Source organism: Callospermophilus lateralis, chromosome 12 (assembly GCF_048772815.1).
Source record: "Callospermophilus lateralis isolate mCalLat2 chromosome 12, mCalLat2.hap1, whole genome shotgun sequence".
Classification (NCBI taxonomy): domain Eukaryota; kingdom Metazoa; phylum Chordata; class Mammalia; order Rodentia; family Sciuridae; genus Callospermophilus; species Callospermophilus lateralis.
The window spans coordinates 53,954,920-53,981,546 of NC_135316.1; the positions used below are offsets into that span (position 1 = coordinate 53,954,920).

General features: G+C 32.8%; 1 protein-coding gene across 3 annotated transcripts in view; it reads left to right on the forward strand.

Annotated features, from left to right (window-relative positions):
* Window positions 1–6,885, forward strand: part of Pcdh9 (protocadherin 9) — an 841,483-nt gene extending 834,598 nt beyond the window's left edge. For all 3 annotated transcript variants that reach the window (XM_076872549.1, XM_076872550.1, XM_076872551.1), the window contains one exon: window positions 6,512–6,885. In XM_076872549.1, coding sequence (XP_076728664.1) covers window positions 6,512–6,885 — 374 coding nt within the window. The remainder of the gene's footprint in view (window positions 1–6,511) is intronic.
* Window positions 6,886–26,627: the final 19,742 nt, after the last annotated feature.

Here is a 26,627-nt window from a genome sequence, read left to right on the forward strand (position 1 = left end):
AGAAAAAAGTATAAAGGATCAATAAATATATTTAAAAAATATCAGCCAGGCACAGTGGTACATGCCTGTAATCCCAGAGGCTAAGGAGGTTGAGGCAGGAAGATTGTAAGTTCAGAGTCAGCCTCAGTAACTGAGAGATGCCCTAAGGGCTGGGGATGTGACTTAGTAGTTAATTGTTCCTGGGTTCAATCTCTGGTACCAAAAAATTTAAAAATGCATAAATATATAAAACACCAAAACAATAACAACATCTTCAGCAATCAAGGAAAAGCAAATCAAAACAACACTGACTTTATATGCTACCCCAGTCAGAATAGCTACCATCAAAAGAAAACAAACAACAAATGCTGGAGAGAATGTGGAATTGTTGGTAGGGGTACATACTAGTACAGCTACTATGGACAATCATGTGGAGTTTCCTCACAAAACTAACAATAGAGGTACCATGTGATTCAGATATAACATTTCAGTGTGTATACCTAAAGAAGTAAAGTCAGTGTACAAAAGAGATATCTGTGTTCCTATCTTTATTGTAGTACTTACTATTCACAATAGCCAAGTTAAAGAATCAGCCTAGGTGGCTGTCAGAATATGAATGGATGAAGAAGATAAAGTTGATATACATCATGGAATATTATTCATTTATGAAGAAGATTAAAATTGTGTCACATGCAGAAAAATAGATGGAACTGGTAGCATTATGTTAAGTGAAATAAGCCAGATAGAGAAAGACAAGTATCACATATTCTCTTTCATATATGAAAACTGGGAAGGGAGACCTAAAGGTAGAAGAGGGTCTATTAGGAAAGAGACGGGGGGGCAGGGTGAGAAAGAATAGAGAGAGAGGAGCAATTGAGGGTAGTAGAGAGGATGGGTGTCATCAAGCACATATACACATGAATGAAAATGTCACAGTGAAACCCATTAATTCATACAATTAATATGAGTTAATATTCATAATGAAAATGAATTTTTAAAAAGATCATCATTAAAGAGGAATTTTTCTCTTATTAAAAACTTGAAAAAATTCATTTACATGTGATGAATTAGATTTAAAATGACATGAAAATGATTTATCTATTTCACAATTTCATTGTAATAATCTGATTAAAACGCATTTTACCTAATAGTAAATTCTCAAAAACAGTAAATTCTAATTCATTGGTTTATGGATATAGATTAGTAGTAGAGAACTTGCTATTATGTGTGAAGCCCTGAGTTTGATCCCCAGAAAAGACAAAAATGAGAGAAAATTTATTAAGAGGCAAAAACTTTTTATTATATAAAAACTAATCAGGAATATAAAACAGTCTGAGGATTTTATTTTTATACCAGTTTCAAGTTTTAGAGTTAAAAGGTTTCAAATAATCAGACTGAAAAACTGCTGGTCAACAAGCCAGAAGCTACTTGTTAATTACAGCAGTGAGTTAATCAATGGAGTAATAGTTCTGCTTCTGGGTATAATAAAATGAGACCAAGGACCACTCACTTATCTTTCCACTAAAGTCTGGCTGGACTTCCACTAACTTGGGTTGTTTCACATTTTAAGCCTGTAGCTGTAGAATCCAGTAATGAAGGCAGTTTTCTGACAGTGGTTAATTGCTAAACTTTTGGAAAATATTTTTTGTTTTTGAGTGAGAAGGTGACTTGTGTAAAGATGGAGTGAGGAGTATTTGACACCTGATATAAATATAAAATGCCAAGACAACTTCAAGATCTTTTTATCATATACTTTATTTTTGTTTTCAAATTTTAAAGGCAGAAAGAAATGTCTTACATAGTTTTATCAGCACTTACATCTTTATACAAATGTTTCAAAACAAAGAACTAAACTCAAACTGAAGAATGTGAAGAGAAACAAATAATTTCACTTTTTAAAAAGTAATATTTTCGTGTTAAAAACATCATGCTGGGAGAATTTAATTATTTTATTTTTAAGGAAAGAATTTAGAATAATGATTAAATTATATGTGTAAGCCGTTTGGAATCTTAACCAGAATTATAAACATTATTGCATAATGTAACATAACCAGACTTCATAAAGTTTAAGAGAAACTAGAGAAACAATATAGAAAACACATATATTCATGTACACATATACAAACACTCCTATGCAGATGTGTAAAACCTCAAGACACCTATTAATCCAGCAGTGTAATATATATATATATATATATATATATATATATATATGTGTGTGTGTGTGTGTGTGTGTGTGTGTGTGTGTGTATGTGTGTGTATATATATATATATATATGTCAGATTTCAATGAATATTTGTTGAGAGAATGTATGAATAAAAGCTAATATAATTGCTCATCATTTAGGACAATTATTTATAGTTATAACAAAAATGTGTAAAAGATAAAGAATTTTAATTTAATGTATACTATAATACTAGCAAAAATTCCCTAATAGTTTAATGTTATATATATGATGGAGAATCACAGTTTATTTTCATTCATAAACTGAGAAATGTTAATAATCCATAGCAAAATGTTAATAACCCATAACAGAATGCTTCTTTTCTTTCTGGGAGCACAGAAATTTTCATGGTTTTGGACTTGGTTTGTGGCTCAGCAGTAGAGCGCTCACCCAGTGCATGCAAGGCCCTGGGTTCAATCCTCAGCACCACATAAAAATAAATAAATAAAATGTAGATATTGTGTCAACAACAACTAAGAAAAAATAAATAAATATTTTAAAAAATATATTAAAAAATTTCCATCGTTCTAAACATGAGAGAAATGAATTGGAAACCAGCACTTCCCTTCTAGATCTTTCATGTTAATGGGTCATTGAGCATCCACCCTAACCAGCCAAGGGACAGGTACTGGATAATTTGAGATAGCTTATTTACCTGGTACCTGAGAAATTATTCAAACTAGTGTATGCAAAGAGAGCCCTGAATCACTCTGCTTGTGATTCATGAATAAGTTGTCCCTGAGATTTCCAGCTTAGTGCTTTGTTTCCAGGTGCAATGCTTGTGTGGCTCTTCCTGGAAGGCTTCTCCAGTTTGGAACTGTAACATAAATTTTTTACTTTCATCTATGAAATGCAATTGCGTGTCTGGCCTATGGATGAATCTAAATTTTACATACAAGTGTTAGCTATTTTAAAGATTTACCAAATAATATACTAAACTTCTATAATCTTATTTACAGACATTATCAAATTCCTTCAGATTCATTTATAAGAGTGAATCATGAAAAACATATTTCTCAAAGAGCAATAAATGCTATTTAATGGCAGAAACTCATTTTTTTTTTGCCAGTTAATGATTTTGCACAGCACACAAAACTTTAATTATAAATGTCTTCATTTATCAATTATCTTCAAGAAGCTTTTTAAGGAAATGGAAGAAATGATATAACTTGGTACAATATGTATTGGTCTTTTACCTTGTAGAAATAAGAGTCTGCCTGAATCAATGATGCCTTGTGCTTCCCTCTCTTTTTATGGCTCTTAAGTCAATTGTTTCCAAGGTTAGACTGCAGTTCCATGAACAGTGTAGACTTCTGTTATCTGCTATATTCCTGGTCCTCTTTCCAATGCTAGTCTACAGAGTACGTACAGTAGATTTTTGTGGGATAATTAATGTTGCTCTTTTTGAGAGAAAAAATATAAATACTCTATCAAAATGTGTCTCTCATTGTGTCAACTTAAGGTCTGCAAATACAGATGCTCAAAGATCTCATTCTCAATTCTTGGGTAATATGTCTTAATTTAATAAGATGATTGTGTATATTGAATAAAGTTAATTTAAAAATAACTGTGCATATTTTCTTTCTTTTTTTTCCCAGAGTTTAATTTAAAAAAAAAATGATTCTTTGATATTTCTGAGGTTGCTGAAAATTCCCAACCCACCTTTGGAGATAGATAAGATGAACATTAATGATATTGGAAAAATAAATGTTTGCTTTATAAAGTCTTTAAGACTTGTTGTACATCAAATTGATGATTAACTACTTCATCTCTGTTGAAATCTGAAAGGAGTAAATACATCTAACAGAAGTTAAATAATTCATTTATTAACTGTCACAAAGTACTGATAACCAAAAGATTTTGCTGTTGAAGAGCTTTTGGTGTGAGCTTTGTGAAATCAGCATCTTCTATTATAATTACTTAAGCTCTGCCTTTAAGCAGGGGGATATCTTTATTAATTCTCAGAACATTTTCAACCTCATAAAATTTTAATTAACAATTAGCATTGTTCATAGATCATCACTATTGCTCAGCAGTATGAGGGAATCAGAAGACTGATAGGTCAGTTTCTTTTCCATCAATGAATTTTCAATCTAGTTGGGAGAAAACTAAATTAAAAACTTGTAAATGTTCAGAATCTTTCCCCAAAGACAAAAATGGCAATGCAGCAAGAATTGAAGGAGGTCCATGAGGAAATTTATTATTCCTCAATAAAGGAAAGAGCTGTGCAAATGTTTAAAGTATCTATGACACATGGATCAGACAGTTATGAGAGCTTGCTTGTGGTATGTGGGACAGAGGCTGACCCTTGAAGGAGTCAGTAATTAAAAGACAACAGGCCAGACAAAAAGCTTCTCCTAAACCTGAGATCCTAAAGCAAGGAGTATGAATTGGTTTGAGAAAAATGTGTTAGCTTTGTGGATGAGAGTTACTAGGTACACCAACACCAACCAACCAGCAAGGAATTAGTTTGAACCTTTAAAGTGTGGTCAGATTAATAAAGGGCAAAAAAGGCTCATAGAGAAATTTAAATTAAATATCCAAGGAAATAGGTCATCATTGGAGGTTTTGGAGACAAATGGTTTAGAGTAATGAATGTGTGTTTAAATAAAATAAAGCTGTTTGCTTTTGAGAGACTGGGAATACAGGTCATATGGAAAGGAATTTTACAGTTATCCTCAAGAACAGTCTTTTAGATCCAAAGAACTGCCTCAAATTTGAAATTGTATGAAATAGTGCATTTTAGCCACATCACTCTTGCATCTGATGTCTGTTCTGATACTGACTAGATTGTTGTCTCAGCTATTGCCTATCTCAGCAGATCTTTCTTCATATGTAAGAAATAATTAGGATTTTGTTAAGGCAAGTTGATGTAAACATAAAAAGCTCACAATTATTGGACATTTAGAAGTATTAGTTGTGATAATGTAGATTTTAGCAGAGACTTTCATTCCAATTATTTTTCAGTTATTTTAATTTTCATGTAGGTAAACTTGCAGGTGTGTTTTTGTCTACATCTTTTTTTCTTTTTTCTGATGACTCTGCTTTCGAAAATGCTTTATAGCTGAGGCTTTCTTGCCTACTCACTTAACCTTATTCATAAAATCAATTCCTAATTTCCAAGCTATCACTTATCACTTGACTGTTTAATCAAGGGGGAAAAAACACACACACAAACACAAAAAACCCAATGTATTCCTTAACCATTTGACTGTTATTTTCAGTGAAGGACTTATTTCTTCTTTTCACATTTGGAAGTGTTTGTCTTTGAAATTCTGATTTTAAAGTTATTCTGGATTACCTGCTAGTGAAAATAATGAAACAAAAGAAAAATCCTATCATGATTTTTCCCCATGAATGTTAGATTCCATGTAATTCAATTAATAATTTTCCTTCAGTTTTGTACTTTAGGAATACGGAAATTAGAGGACCCAAATATTGTCTTTGGGTGCAAAAGTTTTCTTAATTTAATCTGTTTTCAGAATGCTTCAGTAGACCTGGTGTGACTTTTAGTATGATAATTTAATTAGAATATTCCTTAAAAATAAATATTTAGTTTTTAAAAAATAGTTGTAAAAATAGTTTCATTTGATTTCAACTAGAATAAAATAAGTGCCTACATAGAAAAAAACAATATTTATATAGATGTTTAGAATATTCATTTTCAATGATGTTTCAAGTACTAGGGTTTGCTTCTTGTATTTGTGCAGTTATAGAATTTGCATATTCAGTTTTTCAAATAATTTTTTCTACTTTTCATAATTTTTTAAGATTTAAATTTTTTCTCTGAGAGCTCTTTTAAGATAGATCAGTGATCATTCCTATGTCATGGAAAGATTGATTGAAAATGGTTATTCTTATTTAACCAAATGTATCTTTTGGTCTGTTTGTCTATTGAGATAACTAGTTTTGTTTCTATCTATAAACAAAGACTAAAGGAAGAAAAAAATAAGTCTTTCCTCCATTGGACGAATTTGATTGCTTCTCCATTAATCTTTGCATATGTGGTACTATGTATGTGGTGCTAGGGATTGAATCCAGGACCATGCTACCACTAAGCTACAGTGCTAGCCCTTTTATTCTTTTCTTTCCTTTCTTTCTCTTTTCTTTTTTCTTTCTTTCTTTCTTCTTTCTTTTTTTTTTTTTTTGAAACAGGGTCTCAATTAGTTGCCAAGGCTGGATCACTTGATATAATTTCATGAAAAAAATGTGATAACCCTATTATACTTTTTCTCTAAAGAGATCATTTTAAATGACGATTCTAACCACCTCCTTTCTTAACATTCTCTGTATCTTGTCTTCTACAGATGGGCCTCTGGGTCCCCGAGGATTAGCTGAGGCAACAGAGATGTGCACTCAAGAATGCTTGGTTTTGGGTCATTCTGATAACTGCTGGATGCCTCCTGGCTTGGGTCCATATCAACACCCGAAATCTCCTCTCTCAACCTTTGCACCCCAGAAAGAATGGGTCAAGAAAGACAAGCTTGTGAATGGGCACACTCTGACCAGAGCCTGGAAAGAAGATAGCAACAGGAACCAGTTCAATGACCGTAAGCAGTTTGGCTCCAACGAAGGCCATTTCAACAATGGAAGCCACATGACAGACATTCCTCTGGCAAATCTGAAGTCTTACAAGCAAGCAGGAGGTGCAATCGAGAGTCCTAAGGAGCACCAACTCTAAGATAAGGATATATGGGACCTAATAACCTTAATCTAAATAGACATGCTAATACCGTGTGTGTCAGAGCTTTATGTATTCAATAGATCTCTACAACTATGCCCCTTATAGCAGGGATATCCATAACTTTGTGTTAGCACTATGGAGGAGAAAATGTTTTACAACTTAAGAGAGAAGATAGCTCTACTAGCCATGTGATCTTGTTTACTAGAATTGATTAAACTCTCCAGAGATCTCTCCATTGTGCAATTTATTTTTATTATTGCATTTTATTTTGACCCTGGACTGCTGCTATGAACAATAGAATATGCATTTGGAGAGTAAGAAAGTTCCATGGATTAGAGTGACTGACAAACATATCTTTAGAAAATTGTGCTTTTTTTGTCATTGATTTATTCTGGGACCGCTATACTTGACATTATACTTCAAACAAAACTTAAAAAAGATAAGCATTAAACCTATTGTGCTGTTAACAACGTTAGTGAACACTTGTAAGTCAATCAGTGTTAAAGTATTTGTAAATAGAAGCAAGTTATTATTAACAACTTTTGTGTACTTATAGCGTTCACCTAAAAATGTTGTAGCATAATTCTGTGTTTATGGTTGCTTCTTTCCCTTTTTATTCAATTTACCTCTTTATTGTTATTTTTGTTGTTTCTTTTAGTGAGGTGTTTCTGCGTTAGTAGTCTGTCTTGACACACATCGTTCAAAGAATCTTAAACACTTGTGTTTAAGAAAAGGTTCTGAAATCTGATTTCTTCAATGGTACCTTATAATGTCAGAATTCTGTAAAAGAATAAAGATGAAAGGAAAAACTAAGAACTTTATACAAAAAAAAAGAGGAGTTCTGCAAAAGCTTGGAAATTCAGAACCTTTTTTTTATATCCTTATTTTCAAAGTAGGCAAAAGCAAAAACCACTTTATTAGTACTATTAAGTGAGAAAGTAATGGGAAAGTGTTATCCGTCAAAAGTGATATAATATTCTGTACTTGTCACTCATTCAAAACTAATGTATCAAAATTAGCATATATTGAAGAAAAATCACTATTCAAAAATAGTTTCAATTTGGCAAATGTGTGTCTACAACTTTGTTGAAATGACAGAGTTTGTGTTGATCCTCATATACAATACTGTTGTTGTAACACAAGTGTTATTAGACCATAGCCACAAAATATTTAATGTGTTGTGCCTTCATGATGTAACAGAACATTCTCCAGGTAGGGTAGTTGGGGGAAATAAAGGGATAAATCTCTAATTATTGCTGTTTAACTGTTTGTTATCATAGTTGGTCAATGCCTGGCAGGTACCAGCATTTTGTCACTTAGGTCAAACCAACACAGTGACAATTAATGTTAATAAGATCTCAGTTGCACGTGCAAACAAATCCAAATTTGAACATTCTTAGGAGGTTTTTGTTAAGGCATGACAGATGATTTAAACAAATAAATAGCATGCAACAAAATGTCTTTATTGAAAGAAGTGAAAGTTATCTTAATGCCACGGTTCACCATCAGTTTAAAAGTAAAAAAAATAAATAAAACAAAAAACTTTAAAAAAAAGGTTTGCTAATCTGATAGTTAATTTGTTCTTACCAAAAATACAATTACTTTGTAAATAGCAGTTCACATTTTTCCACATATAATGGAAAATAATGGGTAGGGGTGCATTGCTTATTGAAGTACATTTTTGTCGGTTTGTGAGGGGTGTTTGATGACTTTGACAGAATAAATATCTAAACAATTATCCTTGTTACTGCTTTGCCAGTTCTACGTTATTTACAATTATTCAGCTCTTGCAATAAATGTTCTGAATTCCTGATTGTAGTGTGTTAATTCTTGGTCAACATCCAAAGTGATTAATAATGCTCTAATTGTTGGATAAACACATGCTGATAAAACTTCACTTTTATTTATAAATCAAGGACGATTTGTTGGGGTTTGAGATGCATTTCTGAAAACATGGCTCCAAGTTAAAACTTAAATTTATCTAATGGTCTATAAAATTGTTTTCTGGTGAAATTTGTGGTTAATCTTCATTCACATTCTAGTCAAGAGTCATGTAAATTTCATTAAAGTGAAATCCCACACCACAGACTGGGCAGGGAGCCCTAATCAGTCAGTGAGGTTAACTTCTTGATTCTTTGTTTCTTGAATCAGATTTCAAGAAACAGATCCTCACCTGTTTCATTGTTGGCCAAGGCAGAAGACATTCTGGTATTATGGCCCTAAACCCAGGGACACAATTTCACCTGCATTTTTTTCAAATTAGGAAAATGGGCACAGAAAGGTATGAAGAATAATGAGATTCTCAAATATGCCATGTGTTTGCATTTGCCACACAGCAAGCGATCAGTGGACTCTTGTGGGAGTTTTAGGCTGAACAAATAGGTGTTCCTCCAGAGCTTTCTGAAGAGGTATAAAATAAGAACCAGTAATCAGAGGCGCAGGAGAAAGTGTTCTTGCTTGAATCACTGACTGGATTTGACAGCTTTACCTCACCCTGGAGAAACCAGCATCTCCATTGATCCAAGGCATACCTAGCACGCCCTTTTCCCTCATAGGGATATCAAGTAAACAAATCTTGAAAAGAAGCCATTCTGGAAAAAAAAAAAAAAAAAAAAGATCTCAGCATTTCTACCAGTCCCTCCCTCATTGTGCTTCTTAATCAGATAAGTCATTCTATTCCACCTTGAAGAGTAAGATAATTTAAACTAGTTTTTCCTTTCCATGTTTTCTTTTGGATTAAGAGCAGATTGAGATGCCCCCACCCCCATGACTGGAAAATTTAGAAAAGGAACTATTCTCCTTCATGCCCACTTTATTTTTTCCAATAAATGCTACAAGACCCATTCTTATTAAGGTACTCTGTGAAATTTTGTGAGTAAAATGTCACAAATTGAAGAATATATTCAAGTAAAAAATACATCCATAATAACAATTTCATAAAGATCATTCATGATCCTTTATTTTGTAGACAATGAATATTAAGAATCATCATTTACCTAGAAATAAGAACCATTTATATTACCTAGGAGAGCATGTCTATCTGAAATATATAAAAATAATGACTTTTAGAGTGATTATCAAAATCATAATGGTATATACTAACACGTTTCTGAGGCACTTACAGAGACAAACTTTACAAAACTGAATGTATCTATTGAGTAAGCACTTCTATACATACTCTAACATAAAATATGCACAGATAATGGTCATTCATTAATACACAGTTGAGTAGTCATTTTGCTGTACTGATGCTATTCAGCAAATCTTATTCAGAATCCCATCTTTGCCTAGCTAAAGCTAAAAATGCAGCTGAGGCCCAGAGCCATTCCAGTATTTATTAAACAGTTGGATAGAAGCCAGGAATACTTAATTATTATTAGTGAGGAGTTTTGGCAGTGAGGTATGAAAGAAATGCCTTGTCAATCTCAATTCTAATGTGGATGCCAGCATGGCACTTTGTATGAAGGCAAACCAAACTATGAAAAGGAGAACTGGTGTCATGAGTCTAAAAATTCTCTGTTGTTCTGCTTTGTTTTAAATAGAGCTGATCTTCCCTCCCTAAAGGAATCTCCTTCATTGGTTCTTTCAGAGAAAGTCCTTAAAACTCTTCCAGTATTCTAAAAGGCACAGTAATTACATAATGAATTCTCTAAACATCGTTCTTCCTCTTTCACACAATATTAATCTAAATTTTAATAGGTATCAACCACACTTTTCATCATTCCACAAAACATCATTTGATCCTTTAAAGTAACTTTATAGGTATACACTCCCCTAAAATATGGTTATCATACACTAATTCATTCATATTCAGTTCACTAAAATATGTTAACAAATATTCCAAAGATATCAATTTTCTATTTTCCTAATGCCATCACCATCTATGTTAAACATTAAATAAGGACTGTGATTTGGGCTTCTAAATGTGCAATTTTTATCTTTACTGCTTAGAAGTCTTAAAAGATGTGTCATATTGAAATGAGTTCTGCCCCTGTTTTACTTTTATCTTAGGGTATCACATTGTTTTTGAAGCCTCATGGTAAAATTATCTTCATAAATAAGGTATTTCATTTTTACTCTCATTTTTTTTTCCTTTTTAATGCCCCATGATTGTTTTCCATTAGTATACATATATCACAATTATTATTGAACTGACTCAGTGCCACATATTTAAAGTCCACATATTTGAAATATGTTGATATGTAGTGGATTTTTTGAATAATATTATAGTGCTATTCATATTAAAACCCTAGATTTGGGGGATCTTTGCAATTCTTCTTTTCTAATATCAGTTGTTTGTTCATTTGTTTGATTTCCATCTTCAAGTCCACCATAAATTTAGGTATCATTGACAAAATCTTGAATCATGAATCCCAAACCAAAAATAACACAAATAGTCTTAGCCCTGGAGCTTCACAATAGTCAGAGGCTCTTAAAGTATACTGTTAGGTGATTCTAAGTAAAATTACACTATTTTTATATTTAAGAACACTATATCTGTTTTTTAATTGTTTACATAATCAATTTTGGTACATAGTAGTTTATCTATGAAATAACTTTACCTTATTATAGAAAACAACAACAAAATGACCTAAACTTACGTTCACTCTTAAATTCATCAAACCATAAGCATACTTAGTGGCAACCTGAGACTTCTGCCTTGATGATGAGGCATCAGACCGACCACTAAATTGAAGACACAGAATTGAATTTCCCTCCTCCTGGAAGCATTTTCTTCTTTTGGATTCCTAGAAATTACAATCTTTTCCATTTCCTCTTACCTCACCACCCATTTCTTCTCAGAATTTATTGCTAGCTTCCCCTTTGCTTGTGCCTCATTTGTGACTTTATAAGGCTCAGGTTCAATTCCCAGACTCCTTTTCTTCTCTTTGCTTATTCTTTAAGAAAGCTCATCTGAGATCACAATTTGAAATACCTTCTTTATTCACTCAAGTTAAAATTCCAGTCTGAATCTCTCCCTTAAATGCCAGAATATTTAATACAAGACCCTTTTAGTCATCTACACTTGGATATTTCAGAAATTAATCTAAATTAAACTGTTCAACAGAATTTGCAATCTCTTCCTGATAATATCTTCCCCTCTCTCTCTCTCTCTCTCTCTCTCTCTCTCTCACACACACACACACACACACACACACACAACTGCACCCAGTCTTCTAATTTCTCAGTTTATGATGTCTCTATCAGTTTATTCAGGCCAGAACATTTAGAGTTGTCTTTTTCTTTTCTCCTTCAGACTTGAGGGACATCTTTATCTTTTTGACCCAAATTCATTTCCAAATAAAAGTCAAAATCCTTAAGATATCCTACAAGACCTGCCAAATCTGAATACTTCTTCTCTGTCTAATCTCATTTCCCATAACCCACCCTGCTCACAAGATTCTGGCCCACTATCCCCTCACTGCTTGTCAGACACTCAGGTATGTGCCTGGCTCCGTTTATCTGTGCTAAATGTTTGTTTGTTTTTTTTTTTTCTGCCAGAAATATTTTTCTGGGAAAAAAATCCCTGCAAAACGCTGCTCCTCTCCCTTAGATCTTAGCTTAAGGATAATCTTCATCATCAGGCCCACACTGACACCTAATTTGTTTTATATAGATAAAAATAAGCATAGCCATAGGTACGGACACATGGTCATTTTAAACAGCTTAATCATTAGTGTACCATATTGTGGCATTAATTGCATGTTTGATGTTATGCAACATTTGTTATGTTTCCAAAACATTTATTTTTATCACTCCAAACAGAGTCTGTAACCACTAAGCAGTACAATTTCATTCCTCCCAATATCCATCTCCTGGTCATCTCAAATTTACTTTCTATTAATGTGCATATTCTCAATATGTCATGTCACTAGAAACATTCATTATTATTATGTTTTGTGTGGCTAATTGACTTAGCATAATGTTTTCAAGGTTCATCCATGTCATAATATATGTTAGAAATCTATACCTTTTATAATTGAAATATATAACACACACACACACACACACACACACACACACACATTGCATTTATGATATATGTTTATCCAATCGTCTGGTAATGGAATCTTGGGTACTATTAGGAATAACGATGCAATGAACATTAGTGTACAGTTGTGCTTGATTTACTGTTCTCAGTCTTTGAAGTATATATTTAGGAGTAGATTTTCTGGGTCATATAATAATCCTAAATTCAGCTTTTTGAGACTGACACATTGATTTCAACAGCATCTGTGCTTTTTTACATGATCACCAGCAACGTATTGGGAGTTCAATTTCTGCATATCTTAACCAACATTTATTTTCCATATTATTTATAATAACCATTCTAGTAGGCATGAAGTGGCATCTCATTGTAGTTTTGATTTCCATTTCCCTAAATACTAAGGATCTTGAACACCATTTTATGTACTTATTAGGCATTTGTGTATCTTCTTTGCAGAACTTTCAGTTCAAGTCCTTTGCTCTTTTTTTTTAAATTGTTTTGACTGTCTGTTATTGAGTTTTAGGAATTCTTTATATAGTCTGAGAATTTAAGCCCATACCACATGTGTGGTATACAAATATTTTTCCTTGTTTTCTAGGTAATATTTTTCAGTTTCTTCACAATGTTTATTGATAAACATAATTAAAATTTTGATAAATTCTAATTGTCTTTTTTGAAGTTTTTTGTTGCTTATGTTTTTTTATGTCATATGAAAGAATTTGTTGCCATATGCAGGACCATTAAGATTTATTTCTATGTTTCTTCTAAATGTTTTAGAGTTTTGGCTCTTAAATTCAGGTTGATCCCCACTGTGTTAAAATTTGCATATATATGTAAGGTAGGGGTCCATGTTCATTCATCTGCATGTGAACTTTGTAAAGTGTCTTTTCTGTGTTGAGATGATCATTATCTCAACAAAGAAAAACTTGTTCTACTAAGGAGGTGTATGGTATGGATTGATTTTTTTATGTTGAAACACACCTGCATTCTAGGAATAAATCCTCTTGTTCATGTTTTGATGTACAAATTTAATATGGTGTGGATTTGGTTTGTTAGTATCTTGCTTAGAGTTTCTGCTTCTTTATTCAATGGAATATTTGGTTAAAATTTTCTTTTCTTATGGTATTTTTGCCTAGTTTTGTATTATGGTACTATTGGTATCATAATATGAGATATAATCTGTTCTCTTTCATTTCTTTTTTAGAGCAGATTAACAAATATTGGTTTCTATTCTTTTTAAATGTTTTGAAAAATTTACCAGTGAAGCCATTGGTTCCTAGACTTCTTTTGGGGGAATGTTGGGATTAGTGACTCAAATTCCTGTGACAGATCTTTTGCAATTTTTCTGTTTCTTCTTGCATATGTTCATTCATGTGCTCCCATAAATTTTGTTCATTACATCTAGGTTATCTAATTTCTTGGTATCCAGTTCATATTATTTGCCTATAATCATTTCTGTAAGGAAAGTGGCAATGCTCCTACTTTAATTTCTCAATTTAATTATTGTAAGTTTTCTTTTATCTGTCTTTTTTTCTTTGTCCATCTATCTAGAATTTGTCAACTTTATTGACTTATTCAGAGAAGCAATTTAGATCTTGTTGATCCTTCCCTATAGTTTTTCTGTTTTCTGTTTCATTCATTTCCTCTCTAATCTTTATTATTTTTCCCTTCTGCTAGCTTCAGATTTAAATTCTCTTTTTCTTTTCTACTCCCTCAAGGTGTAAAATTAAGTTATTGATTTGAGATCTTTCTTTAAATTTGAATATTCTGAGCATAGCCTTACACTCATCCCATAAATTTGGAATGTTGTGTTCATTTTCATTCGTCCCTAAGTATTTTCTGTTTTGTTTGTGAATGTGTAATTTCTTCTTTCAAACATTGTTTTTTTTTAAGAGTTTGCTGCTTTGTTTACACATATTTATAACTTTTACACTTTTCCTTCTATAATGATGCTGTAGCTGCTGATGCTAGGGATTGAACCTAGGACCTCGTGTATGCTAGTCAATACCGTACCACTGAGCCACATCTCCAGTCCCCTTGTCTCTCACTGATTTCTTGTTTCATTCTATTGTGATCAGAAAAGATAATCTATATAATTTGTATTATATATATATATATATATATATATATATATATAATACATATTGATCCTGATTTGAAGACTTAACATGCCTGACCACTGTATTTTAAACCTGCAATTCCTCCTCCGACTTTTTAAACTCATTGACAACCTGCTTCACATTTTCTTTGCACCACACTGACCACCTTCTAAAATAATTAACTTATTCAAAATGTTTATTGCCTGTTATCTGACTTCCCCCACTAGAAAGGACTAGAAGGTGAATTCAAAAAGGAAAAAGATTTTGAATTCTTGTTCACTGTTAAATTCCCAGTCTTGAATCATGCCTGGCATCAAGTAGATGTTCAACATATATTTGATGAAGGAATGAATGAAAGAATTACCACTCCATCACCCAGACTTTTCATTTCTAAAAACTATATACACGGAATAGGGACAAGTTGATGTTAATTGAACAACAGCCCAGTTTCCCCATATGTAACAAGTTTCTTATAATAATAAGTATAAACTAGTATACTTTTAAGGTTACAGAGATGGTAAAATTGTAACAAAATTGTGAACTGAAATACTCCTTTCTTCACATTTATCCCCTGCTATTCCTTTCAGCTTCCCATTTGGAACATGCCATTTTCCCCCCAAGGGAACTACAGAGTATTTTTCAATAACTTGAGGATAAAATTATTGTTATTTCTAGGAATTTGCTGCTTTTGAAGAAAGTGCTGATGAAACACTTTTCATTTTTATCTTGTACTTTTTGTTAATGGAATTCATGTTCCCCTCAATAACCTTACTTCACTGTGTCTTGTGACTGCTTCTAAATTAACAAATGTTCACTTCAGGAATTGAGGAGATCACATGAATCTCCCTCACTGCTGCAAACAAGCACATCTGCATTCTTATGCCTTTCACCTTCCCCATGGAGATGCTCTTTGTGGCTCTCAGCCTTAAAGAAAAGGCTAACCATGATAGCTAGCAGCTACCATCTTAAAACCAGATCTCATTTCTCCCATAAACAGTTGCAAATTACTCTTAAAAAAATAGATCACAAAAAAATGAAAGTAACAGAAGAGAATCTGTGTATTTGTGTGTGTATACAAGATGTGTATATACTCATACCACTGATTCTGTATACTTTCCAGATATGGACCATTTATTTGACTCTGAGGCTATTGGAAATGAAGAAAATAAATTAAAACATAATTAAAAACACTCCATTTACCAGAAAATAAATAAAATATGATTTTGAACTTCAGTGGGTTACATGTCCTCTTTATAATTACCACCAAAGTCTGATAACAAATGTCTCATTAGTAACTTACTATGTGTAATGAACTCATGTTTTCAAATTTTAGCATTGTCGTAATGGTTTATATAAATCACAAATCTCTATATATGTTATGTAAAATTCTACTTAAATTTTTACTTTATAATAACAGTGTTTTTAAATGTTAAATTACATATCATCTAAATAATCTTGCTTACAAGATCCACCCTTTTAAGCATTATAATAATGCCATCTCCATGGATCCTTAAATCTTAGCCCTTAACTCCTCATCACCCTCCAGTTCTCCTTTCTGGCCTATGCAAAGTACTGTATCCCTTACCCAGTCCTGCTGTCTGAAGGGAGGGAAAATGTTTTGTGGCTTGCATAGCCAAGAGGATTAAATACCTATAAAACAAAACATCTGGATTCAGTCTCAGCAATGTGTTGTCAGACTCTCTACCCTATTTAAAGTATTTCTAATGAAATTCTGCTTAGGTTCTAAGAATCACTGCTTCCCCATATGGGAGTAATTTCAAGATATAGTGGAAATCTTTACTGTCCAGCACATGTATATTAAATAACCTTTAGTTTATTTTCACAAAATGATATCCAATATACAGTATTTTTTTTTAATTAGGATTTTATTTTCCTTTGGGGGGGCAATGGAAATAGAGAGGGTCTCATAAGGGCCACAGACCTTCAGAGTGACCTGATATACATTAAGCAACAGAGCATGATTTCTTGGGCATATATATCTAGATGCACAATTTTAGCCTGAAATTCATATGGAAAAATATTTAACTCTTTTTTTTATTTTTCCAAAGACATATAAACATAGTTCAATGTACTTTTCCTTGTTTATCAAATTAAAAAAAAAACTAACACAAAACCTTTTTTTTGTTTAGCATAGTTCTAAGGATTTAAATATATTAACATTTATTTTTTCCATGTACTTATATTTTCAAATAGATATGTACAAGTGATATCACCATTTTACAATTGAGAAGAATGAGATTCGGGGAGATTAAGTGAGTCTACTCCAGATTCTAAAGTTAGTATGTAGCAGTGCCAGCCTGGGCTGACTGTAGGCATTAATACTGTGTAATAACCCTTCCTTACAAAAGATGAAAACACTTTTTGATACTGGGACTGAGTGATAAATTACCATTTATACAAAAGAAATAAAATAATTTATTAACCAGCTCTGAAATTAATATCCCCTCTTCCAATTGGAGTTTGGTTCGTATAATGGATGATGCACTTATAGAGCAGTTTAAGTGTTTAATTAATTAATTATGTAACACTTGTGCTATTTAGACTTCGGACAACATAAAGCTAAGTTTGGAGTGAAGATGGCCTAAACTGTGTTTCTGAGAAATCTTTACTAAGATTTACTTTACTAAGCATCCCTGATGCTTAGTAAAATGTTCACTTCCTTTTATGTGCCCTAGGTGTGTCTATTCGTGGCTCCCACCTTTTTACACTTGCCTTCTGTTCCCTACTTGGGAAAAGCAGGTGAGGAACAAAGTGAGCCACACATCTGACTTCCACTGCTAATAAACAGGGCATTAAAATGAGACCAAAATCAGTCTGATAATTAACTTTAGCAAGCCCATTTTCTTCTCGTCACGGAAATGCAGTTCCCATTGACATCAAGGGGAGCAACATGCTCACATGGAGAGGAGAATGGATTCCCCAAGCAATGTGGAGAAAGCTATATGTTAAGCTTCAAAGCATAAATGCCCTCTCTCACTGCATCACCAGTTTTAATCAACTGTTCTTACATCTACAGTTTGGCTTATTGTTCGAATGTAGAAATACCTCTTAATTTGACAAACAAGAATCTCAGAGTACACGTATGAAACAAATTACTTATAATGCCAAGGTCATATCATGCAGTAGTACTTCATCAATCTTCCCCTTCTCCCAGGAAAGGCTGACCATATATTCTAAATGTCAGCTCTCTGTAGTTCACAATCTATATCCCAGTCATATAACACAATGTGATAATAAATGACATAGAGTATTAGATATAGAAATTCAGTTACTATTAGGTTAATAATATCATTTGATATTGCTCTACTAAGCCATTTGGAAATAGTAGATTTTCATCTACTTATTATATTTTGATACTTTGTTTTTTGCCCCAGCATAATTGTGGCTAATGATTGCATGTCAAATGCATAGAAAATACATACTTATTTATTTGCACACAGTTATCAGTATAACAAAAATAGCTAATATTAAACTTCTTGAGAAAGAAAACATAAAATAATATTTCCTTTAAAAATATTAATCTCGAAGTGTTCACCTATTTTATTTATTTATCTATATCTGTATCTACCTATCTATATAAAGATATATCTACATATGCATTATATACACTTATACATATATAGGCTTTATACACACATACACACATACACTTGTATGTTTTTAGTATTTATTCCTAGGAACGTATGTAATTATTTTTGTGTTAAATCAGTGTGGCTTAAATAATTTTAGAATTCTAAGCAAAGAAGATAATCAAACACAAATATCCATTTCCCAGTGGAATGACATTTAAAGTACCTAGTACAGATGAAATATCACTAGAAAAGAGATTGCTTTGGTTATGCATTCTAGGGGCTCATGAATTAATTTAAACTTAGATGGTACAAAGTGAAATGCTTAACTATTTAGTTCATGGTTGATGCCTCCAGGAATATTTATTGGTAGTAAAGTTCCTTATAATATTTCAATATTTATTAAAATTAATGATGAAATGAGGAAAAGGAGATTTAGCTTATAAATCCTACTTTGGTAGAAAAATTTAAAGGACATGATGGTCCTGAATCTCATCAAACAGAGAAATTTCCATATTCAGTGTAAAACCTGGCATTTTATATAATTGACACAATCATCTTTTAATGAAGCAAAATGGGGAGAGTAATAATATTGAACTCATGGGCTTATTGTGAAGATTAAATGGCTTAGAATGGTACCTGGGAAGTCCTAAGTGCTCCATTTAGTATTAGGAGCACTAGTAGTAGGAGCACTGAACTTCTTCCAATTACAAATTGATTAAAATATGATAGTTATACAGATTGTCACAAATACATTATTTTTAGTCTCCATATTGTTATCATCAAGATTTTCAGTAATGAACTTCAGTAAGTTTTTAGTAATTCTACTCTAAGAAAATTTTCCCCAACTTTAGAGAACAGAGATACCATTTGAGTAGAAGTCTTTCAACTTATTACCAAAGGACATAGAAAATTGGCTGAAAGCCCTTGGTTGGTTGTTTTCAGTTCTGTTGAAATTCTTCTATTTCCTGAATCCATATCTTTGAGCTTTTTCCAGGCACATTCTATAATTATTATATCACTATTCTGTATTTCAGCCTCCCCAAATTCAAATACTTACACAGGAAATTTAAGATACATACACAAATTGTATAGGAACCTGTACTTACTTCTTGTTAGATAAATATCTGACTATTTGGACACCACAGATATAGTGAGCCTATCTGATGCCAGATCTTCCAAATTTTCAAGTGAACCCTACATTCTAAATGTTGTATGAAGTCTCTGTCTTTAGAATACATCAGGGACTTAAACTAACAAAAAAAATCCACAGACCAATCATGGTTCTCTACATTTTCCTTGCTCCATTTCATATGTATTTAAGGTTTCTCAAGTCTGTGTAGCTTAAAACAAACAATAAATAATAAATATAAAGCCTTTCTTCCTCTCACTTGATCAACAACATCCTCTGTTTCATGCACATTACAATCTTCTTCTCCTTCTCCTTTTTTTTAGTACCAGGGATTGAACCCAGGGACACTTAACCAATGAACCATACCCTCAATCCTTTTTTTTTTTTATATATTTTATTTAGAGACAGGGTCTCATTGCATTGCTTAGTGCCTTGCCTTGTTACAGTCTTTTTGAAATGACTGCATCGATCTATCAACCTACAACAATTTTATTTCAACCTCTGACTATATGACAAAATTTTTGTTGATAAATTCTTAAAATTCTTTTGCCCAAATTTATTCCTAAATATAAGGGCCTTCCTTAAGATTTTACTTACCTCAACTTCTTAGCAGCCCTTGATAAATTAAAGTATTCTACACCTTTATTTTCAAAATAAGAAACTTTGCTGAAGGCTGGATGTCTAGGTCAGTAGAAGACCACTTGACAGGTGTGTACAAGGCTCTGGATTTGATCTCCAGGCCTGAAAACACACAAACAAAAATTAATTCTGTTGGGCTTTCTCTTAGCATTTTCTCGGTGTGAGTCTTCTTGATCATTTTTTTTGCAGAACTTCTTTTTTCCACGATTTAAATATTAATTATCCTCAAAGTTCAGTCTTCTTCCTTCTGCCTACTGTAGGAGATAGCATTCATGCTATGGGTCACTTATGAGTATCCCATGTCTACAAATAGCCCCGTTATTTCTCCTATACACCAGATCAGTGTAAATGATTTGCCAAGTAAATGCCCCAGAAATATTTCAAACTCCAATTCATCCAGCTCCTCTACACAGTTTTCATGAAAGTCAAATCTTATGTTTTCAAAATATGAATAACTCCAGAAGTAGAGTGGGGACCAGAGTTTCTGTGTGTCTGGGTGGGTGATACCTGGGCATCAGAGATACTGTGCATGCTGTTGTAGTTGCTGGGAGGAGGTACACTAGAATGACCCCAACAGTGGGTGGCCAGGTACTGATTATGCTAAGAAATGAGGGGTAGTATGACAAACCTTTCTGTGGCATAAACCACTAAAGCCACTGAGGGCCTGGGGGTTGATTGGCACTGAACAAACATTGTATCTGATACAGGGGCCATAGCCAGGTAGTAAGTTCTAATATATATTTATCTTGAAGTTATAATGCATTCTACACAAGTAGCCCTGGTAGTTTACTGAAAATGAAATCGGATCATATCTGTCTGGGTTAAAGCTGTTCAATGCTTTCTATTACTTTCAATCTAAAAAATCCATCTGTCCTAAAATGCCTTGCAGACTCTGGCATGCTCAGTCTGCTGTACTTGAGCCTCTTCTCAAGCTTTCCCCAAACCCAGATCACTCCATGATCGCCACATATTCATCTCCTTCTCTTCAAAACCACCATGCTCTTTTCTTTTTGGCCTGTGTTTGTGTGTGTGTGTGTATGCGTGTGTGTGTTCCTTCAACCAATATATTCTTTCTTTTTCATTCTCTTTCTGAATTCTTAGTTAACACCTTTGCACTCTTAAGGTGAGAGTTAAACTATGATTTCCATTAGGAAAGCTTTTCTGACTGTTCCAAAGTAATGAGATGGTGGCCTTTTCATAGCACTTACAGTATATTTAATTGTCTGTTGCTTGCCAGTATCTTGTAGTGGACTGTGTACTCCTTGAGAACAAGTATTACGTCTGTTATTTCACCATTGAGTTCATTGAGCTTTTGACATACTAGAGGTTCAATAAATGTTTGTGGAATCAATAAATGTTTGTGAAATCAATTCATGATTGAAATCTAATTGTGGAGTCCTATACAAAGTGAAGTGTTTGAGTTCTTGTAAGTGCACATTGGTATTATTAAGAGTACTTAGAAGACAACCTGAGTGCTTGTTATAGAGTATTACAAAGCATTTTAAAAGTATTAAAGGCATTCTTAAGACAATTTAGGAGGACTGTTATGTGTTCTTCTCTGACATCCTATGTGCCATAGGTCCCCCCCCCCAACACACACATACATATACACACACTTTTCTTAATGTCTGGAGAAACAGTAGATGTACACTTTTTGTTAGAAGCCTAGATAAAATCTATTCCTTTTGCCAGGCTGGAGCTGACATACAAAGGCAGGAGTAGGGGTGATCCCTGCTTTAGAAGTCTGATTCTTATGGAAAAATGGTTGTGTTCCCCTATCCAAGTCCCCCTCCTTTGCACTCTTTTACTGCATTGCAAATTGTTATCACATTAAAATTTAATTTTCTATTTATTTGTTGGCTACCCACCCCCTAGCTGGGAACTATCTGGAGGTAGAAACTGTATATCTGTGGAATAATAACAGCATCATGAAAAAAATGGTTGATATTTGTACTATGTCAGGCATTAATGAAGGTATACTGTGAGATATTTACTAAAATGCCTCTGCAGTCAGAAGTATAAAAATCTTTCCATAAATACACAATTCAACTACAATTTTAAAGAGAGATACATGTCAGATATGGGTTTGGTTAAGTAATCCTTAGGTATTGTTTATTTCAACTTAATGTTCAAAAACAGTGCATCATAAGCATAAGCAGGACTTACATATGGAAAGACATATGTAGGATGACAAACGATTTGAAAATAAAACAAGCAAACCAAAAAAACACAAAATAGAGACCCTATTAATTCTATTAAAGTTTAGTCTGTTTCTTATAAAGGAGATACTTCAGTTGGATGGCTTTTTAAAAAAATTAACATGATAATAAAGCAAACAGTAAACACAGCTTATTCAACCTAAAGTTTTAAACCCTCTTGTTTTAAGTTTTTTTTTCTTGATCACTCCTTCTTCAACATTATACAGTATAAAAAATTCAAAAATATTTCAAATTTTCAAATTTAAGTATGAACTACTCAAAAATTATGCAGTAGTTGTTAAACAGCACCATAATATAAAATACTCGAGCTGTAAATGTGAGAAAAAAATTCCAAATACTTGTTCAAAGTTTTATGCATCAAATATTGAATTATGAGTTATCAGACATTGTTAAAAAGGTGCCATTTGTTTGAAATACTAAAACATATGCCATAAGAGACAGTAATTTGCACTTATATAATGTTCTAATATATAGAAGCAGTAACACTTATTAGCGGGGGTAAACTGCAATTTTAAATTTATCAAGAATTTTGTATACTTCTCAAAGTACACTAGGATTTTAGAATTATTGAAGCTATCTAAAGGGCAAAAATAGAATTTGTAAGTAAATTCTGAATTTCAGGTTTGATTTTGAATTTGTGTTTTGAAAACACTATCACTTTTTTCTTGGGAGGTTGTCCCCAGTGCAACATTGACCAATGTGGATGTGAAAAACTCTATAATCAGTGGTAAAGTCTTATGGAGACCTTCATATAGAGGTAATTATGATGTTTTTATGACTCAGAGCATGAGAGATTATGATTATCATTATTTATTCCTGTTATGACTTAGATATGAGGTATTACTCAAAGTTCATGTGTAAGACAATGCAAGAATATTTAAAGGTGAAATGATTGGGTTATGAGAGTCTTCATCTAATTAGTGAATTGATAGTTTAATAGGAATTGACTGGGTGGTAACTGTAGTCAGGTAGGGTGTGGCTGGATGAGATGAATCATTGGAGATGTGCCTTTGGGGTTTACATTTTTTCTTTCTCTTCTTCCTGGTGCCATATAATGAGTTGCTTTCCTCTACCACACTCTTCCATGATGTTCTGCTTCCCAGAGAAATGAAGTCAGTCATCTATGGACAGAGACCTCTGAAACTGTGAGACCCATATAAACTTTTCTAATTGTTCTTGTCAGGTTTTTTGGTTGCAGCAATAAAAAAGCTAATTAAAACAATTGCCATGCTACCTCCAAAAGAGAAGCAATGGGAATTTGACTACAAGAATGTGGACAGAAATTGACCCCAGGCAAAATGATTAAAGCAAATGATTGTTCCTGGAAGAAAAGACTGCTTGATACTAAGATTGTTATGTTTTGGATATGAGCTGTCTCCCAAAAGCTCAAAAGTGAGAAAATGCAAGAAGGTTCAGAGGGAAAATGAATGGATTGTGAGAGTTTTACGACAATCAGTTGACTAATCCCTGATGGGATTAACTGGATGGGAACTAGAAGTAGGTAGGGTGTGGGTTGAAGAAGTGGGTAATTTGGTGCCTGGCTATGGGTATATATTTTGTATCTGGAGCTAGAGTCTCTCTGTGCTTCATGATCATGGTGATATGAGCTGCTTCCCTCTACCACACTCTTCCACCATGATGTTCAGTCTCACCTCACACCCTGAGGAATGAAACTAAAAGCCTCCTCTGGACTAAGACCTCTGAAACCATGAGCCTTCAAATAAACTTCTCGTCCTCTAGAATTGTTCTGGAAAGATCCTTTAGTCACAACAGTGAAAAAGCTGACTAAAACAAAGACTGTATTATCTGGTCCTTGTTTTTAAGGTCTCTTTCTTTTTTTTCCCCCCCCTCCATGTACCCTTTAATTAAGGTTTCCTACAAGAATGAGATCAAAATTGTAATGGTTACACTCCATGTATGTATAATATGTCAAACACACCCTCCTGTCATATATATCTAAAAAACAACAAATAAAAATTTGAAGTTTTGTTTCTTACATTAGTCTTATGAAGCTATAGTCAAACATTAGCAAAGCTGTATTACCTACTACAGCCTTGTATTAATTGTGCTCTGCAGGAATTCATGTAGAATCACTCACTTTCTTTTCTGGCAAATGGCAGAAATGGGAGAAATTATCACAAGAAATAACAAAGAGACTCACGACATGGGAAGAAAAAACCAGGATCAGTTTGTTGGACTAGAGAAGCAATCCCTGGGAATCCTTAGAAACAATAAAGAAGATAAAACTATGAGAGACACATTTTCTGTTAAAAAAAAAAAACACAGAATGGGGACTTGAAGTATGTTATTTTGATATTAAAGAAAATGAAAATACTGCTAAAGAACTTGGAAATGTAAGTACTGGATTTATGTGTGGCATTGATTCTATTTATTTATATTTATAAGCATATGTGTACTTTTAAATAGATTTATTAGAAAAGTTTGCTTAGAAAATCGGGTAATTTTTCTCAAGGAAAGAGTTAAAGGGAAGCTTGTTATATAGGGTGTTAGATGCCTCTCGAGCCTCTACTTTGCTGATTTCTTAGCTAGTCCTCTATGTTCAGGCATCACATTACTCTTTCTTCCTTGGCCATAATTCCATGCTTCCATATAAAGATTATTGACTCAATATGCATAAAGACAAAGTCTTGATTGCAATTCAACTATGATTTGAATTCAAAATGTTTATTGGCAGAATAGGAAAATGCTCTTCCTGTGATTCATTCCCATCAATGACATAGATCGTTTATCCCTTCCTTCTCCTTCTCTTGCTTTTTATTTTTAAACTCAATTTTTCAGAAAAATATAATATGATGTTGAATTGCCATTTTGAACATTGAAAGAAACAGTGTGTTAGGGATGTCTTGTTAGGCTGAATGTACCAAAGCCAGTATCACTACAGAGTCTAATAAAAGGTTACTTCTGGGACTTTCCCGGAGCCACAGTGAAAGATGGAGTTATGGCAGGAACAAGAAGGTATTCATGAAAGAAAATTCTGAGATGCCTGATGGCTTCTTGGAAATTCTAAGAAACAGTTTTTTGAACCACATCTTGATATATTCACCTTTTTTTTTTTTTTTTTTTTTTTACAATAGTTAGCTTTTTATCTTTCACCAAGACATGTTTGTTGGAATATTGTTAGTTTTCTACAGGCTAAAGTGCAAAGCTTTCTCCAACAATTTTAATTGATTAACCACATTTTTTTTTCAAATGTAATTTACATTTTTTAAAATTAGAAATCTTACATGGCATGCCACCAAAAAAATAATATTCATTAACTCAACACATACAATTTATTTTCTTTGAAAAATCCTATTTCTCTGATATTGATTATTTAAATGTTCACAACAGTTAACATTTCTACAAATGTATCATACCCATTCTGTTAAAATATATTATCTTTTATGTATAGCTGTATGAAATATTTAAAATATCTTCTTTTACTACTAACTACCTTGGGTTTTAAATTTCCAAAAGCAAAGCAAAATTAAATAGGAGGCAATCATGTAAAGGTTATCTTATTTAAAAGTAAATGCTCAGTAATAGAAAATGAAGGTTAGTGCTGCTTTCTTAATCCTATGAAGTATACACACAGCCGAAGCTATTTCTGCATTAGAGTGGAGTTCCTACAACATATTCATTTATTTATAATTAAGAAATATATCCTACAGAAATAGATATGCATTGACATTAATTTTATATATTGACATTTGAAACATTTTATTAAAAAATTCAATAAAATTTTTAAGTTCCTTTTTAGTTTTAGGTTCATTTTTATTTTAAATTATTTTGCTCTTTTATCTATAGTATGTTGATATAAAGAGCAGGTAATTATGATTTTCAAAATGTAGACAAACTTTCTATTATTTTTGTTCTGAGTATAATATGCTTCATTCTGCCATATGTTCAATTTTCAAAGGGTGAACTTTCTCTCAAGAATCTAAAAGTCTTATTGTCATAAATTCAAACAACTAAGTGTTTTGAAAATGTTGAGCACAGAAAACACCTCCTTTGTTACAGAAATATGTTCTCATAATATTTTTGTTCAATTGACGGCACATATGGTTCATT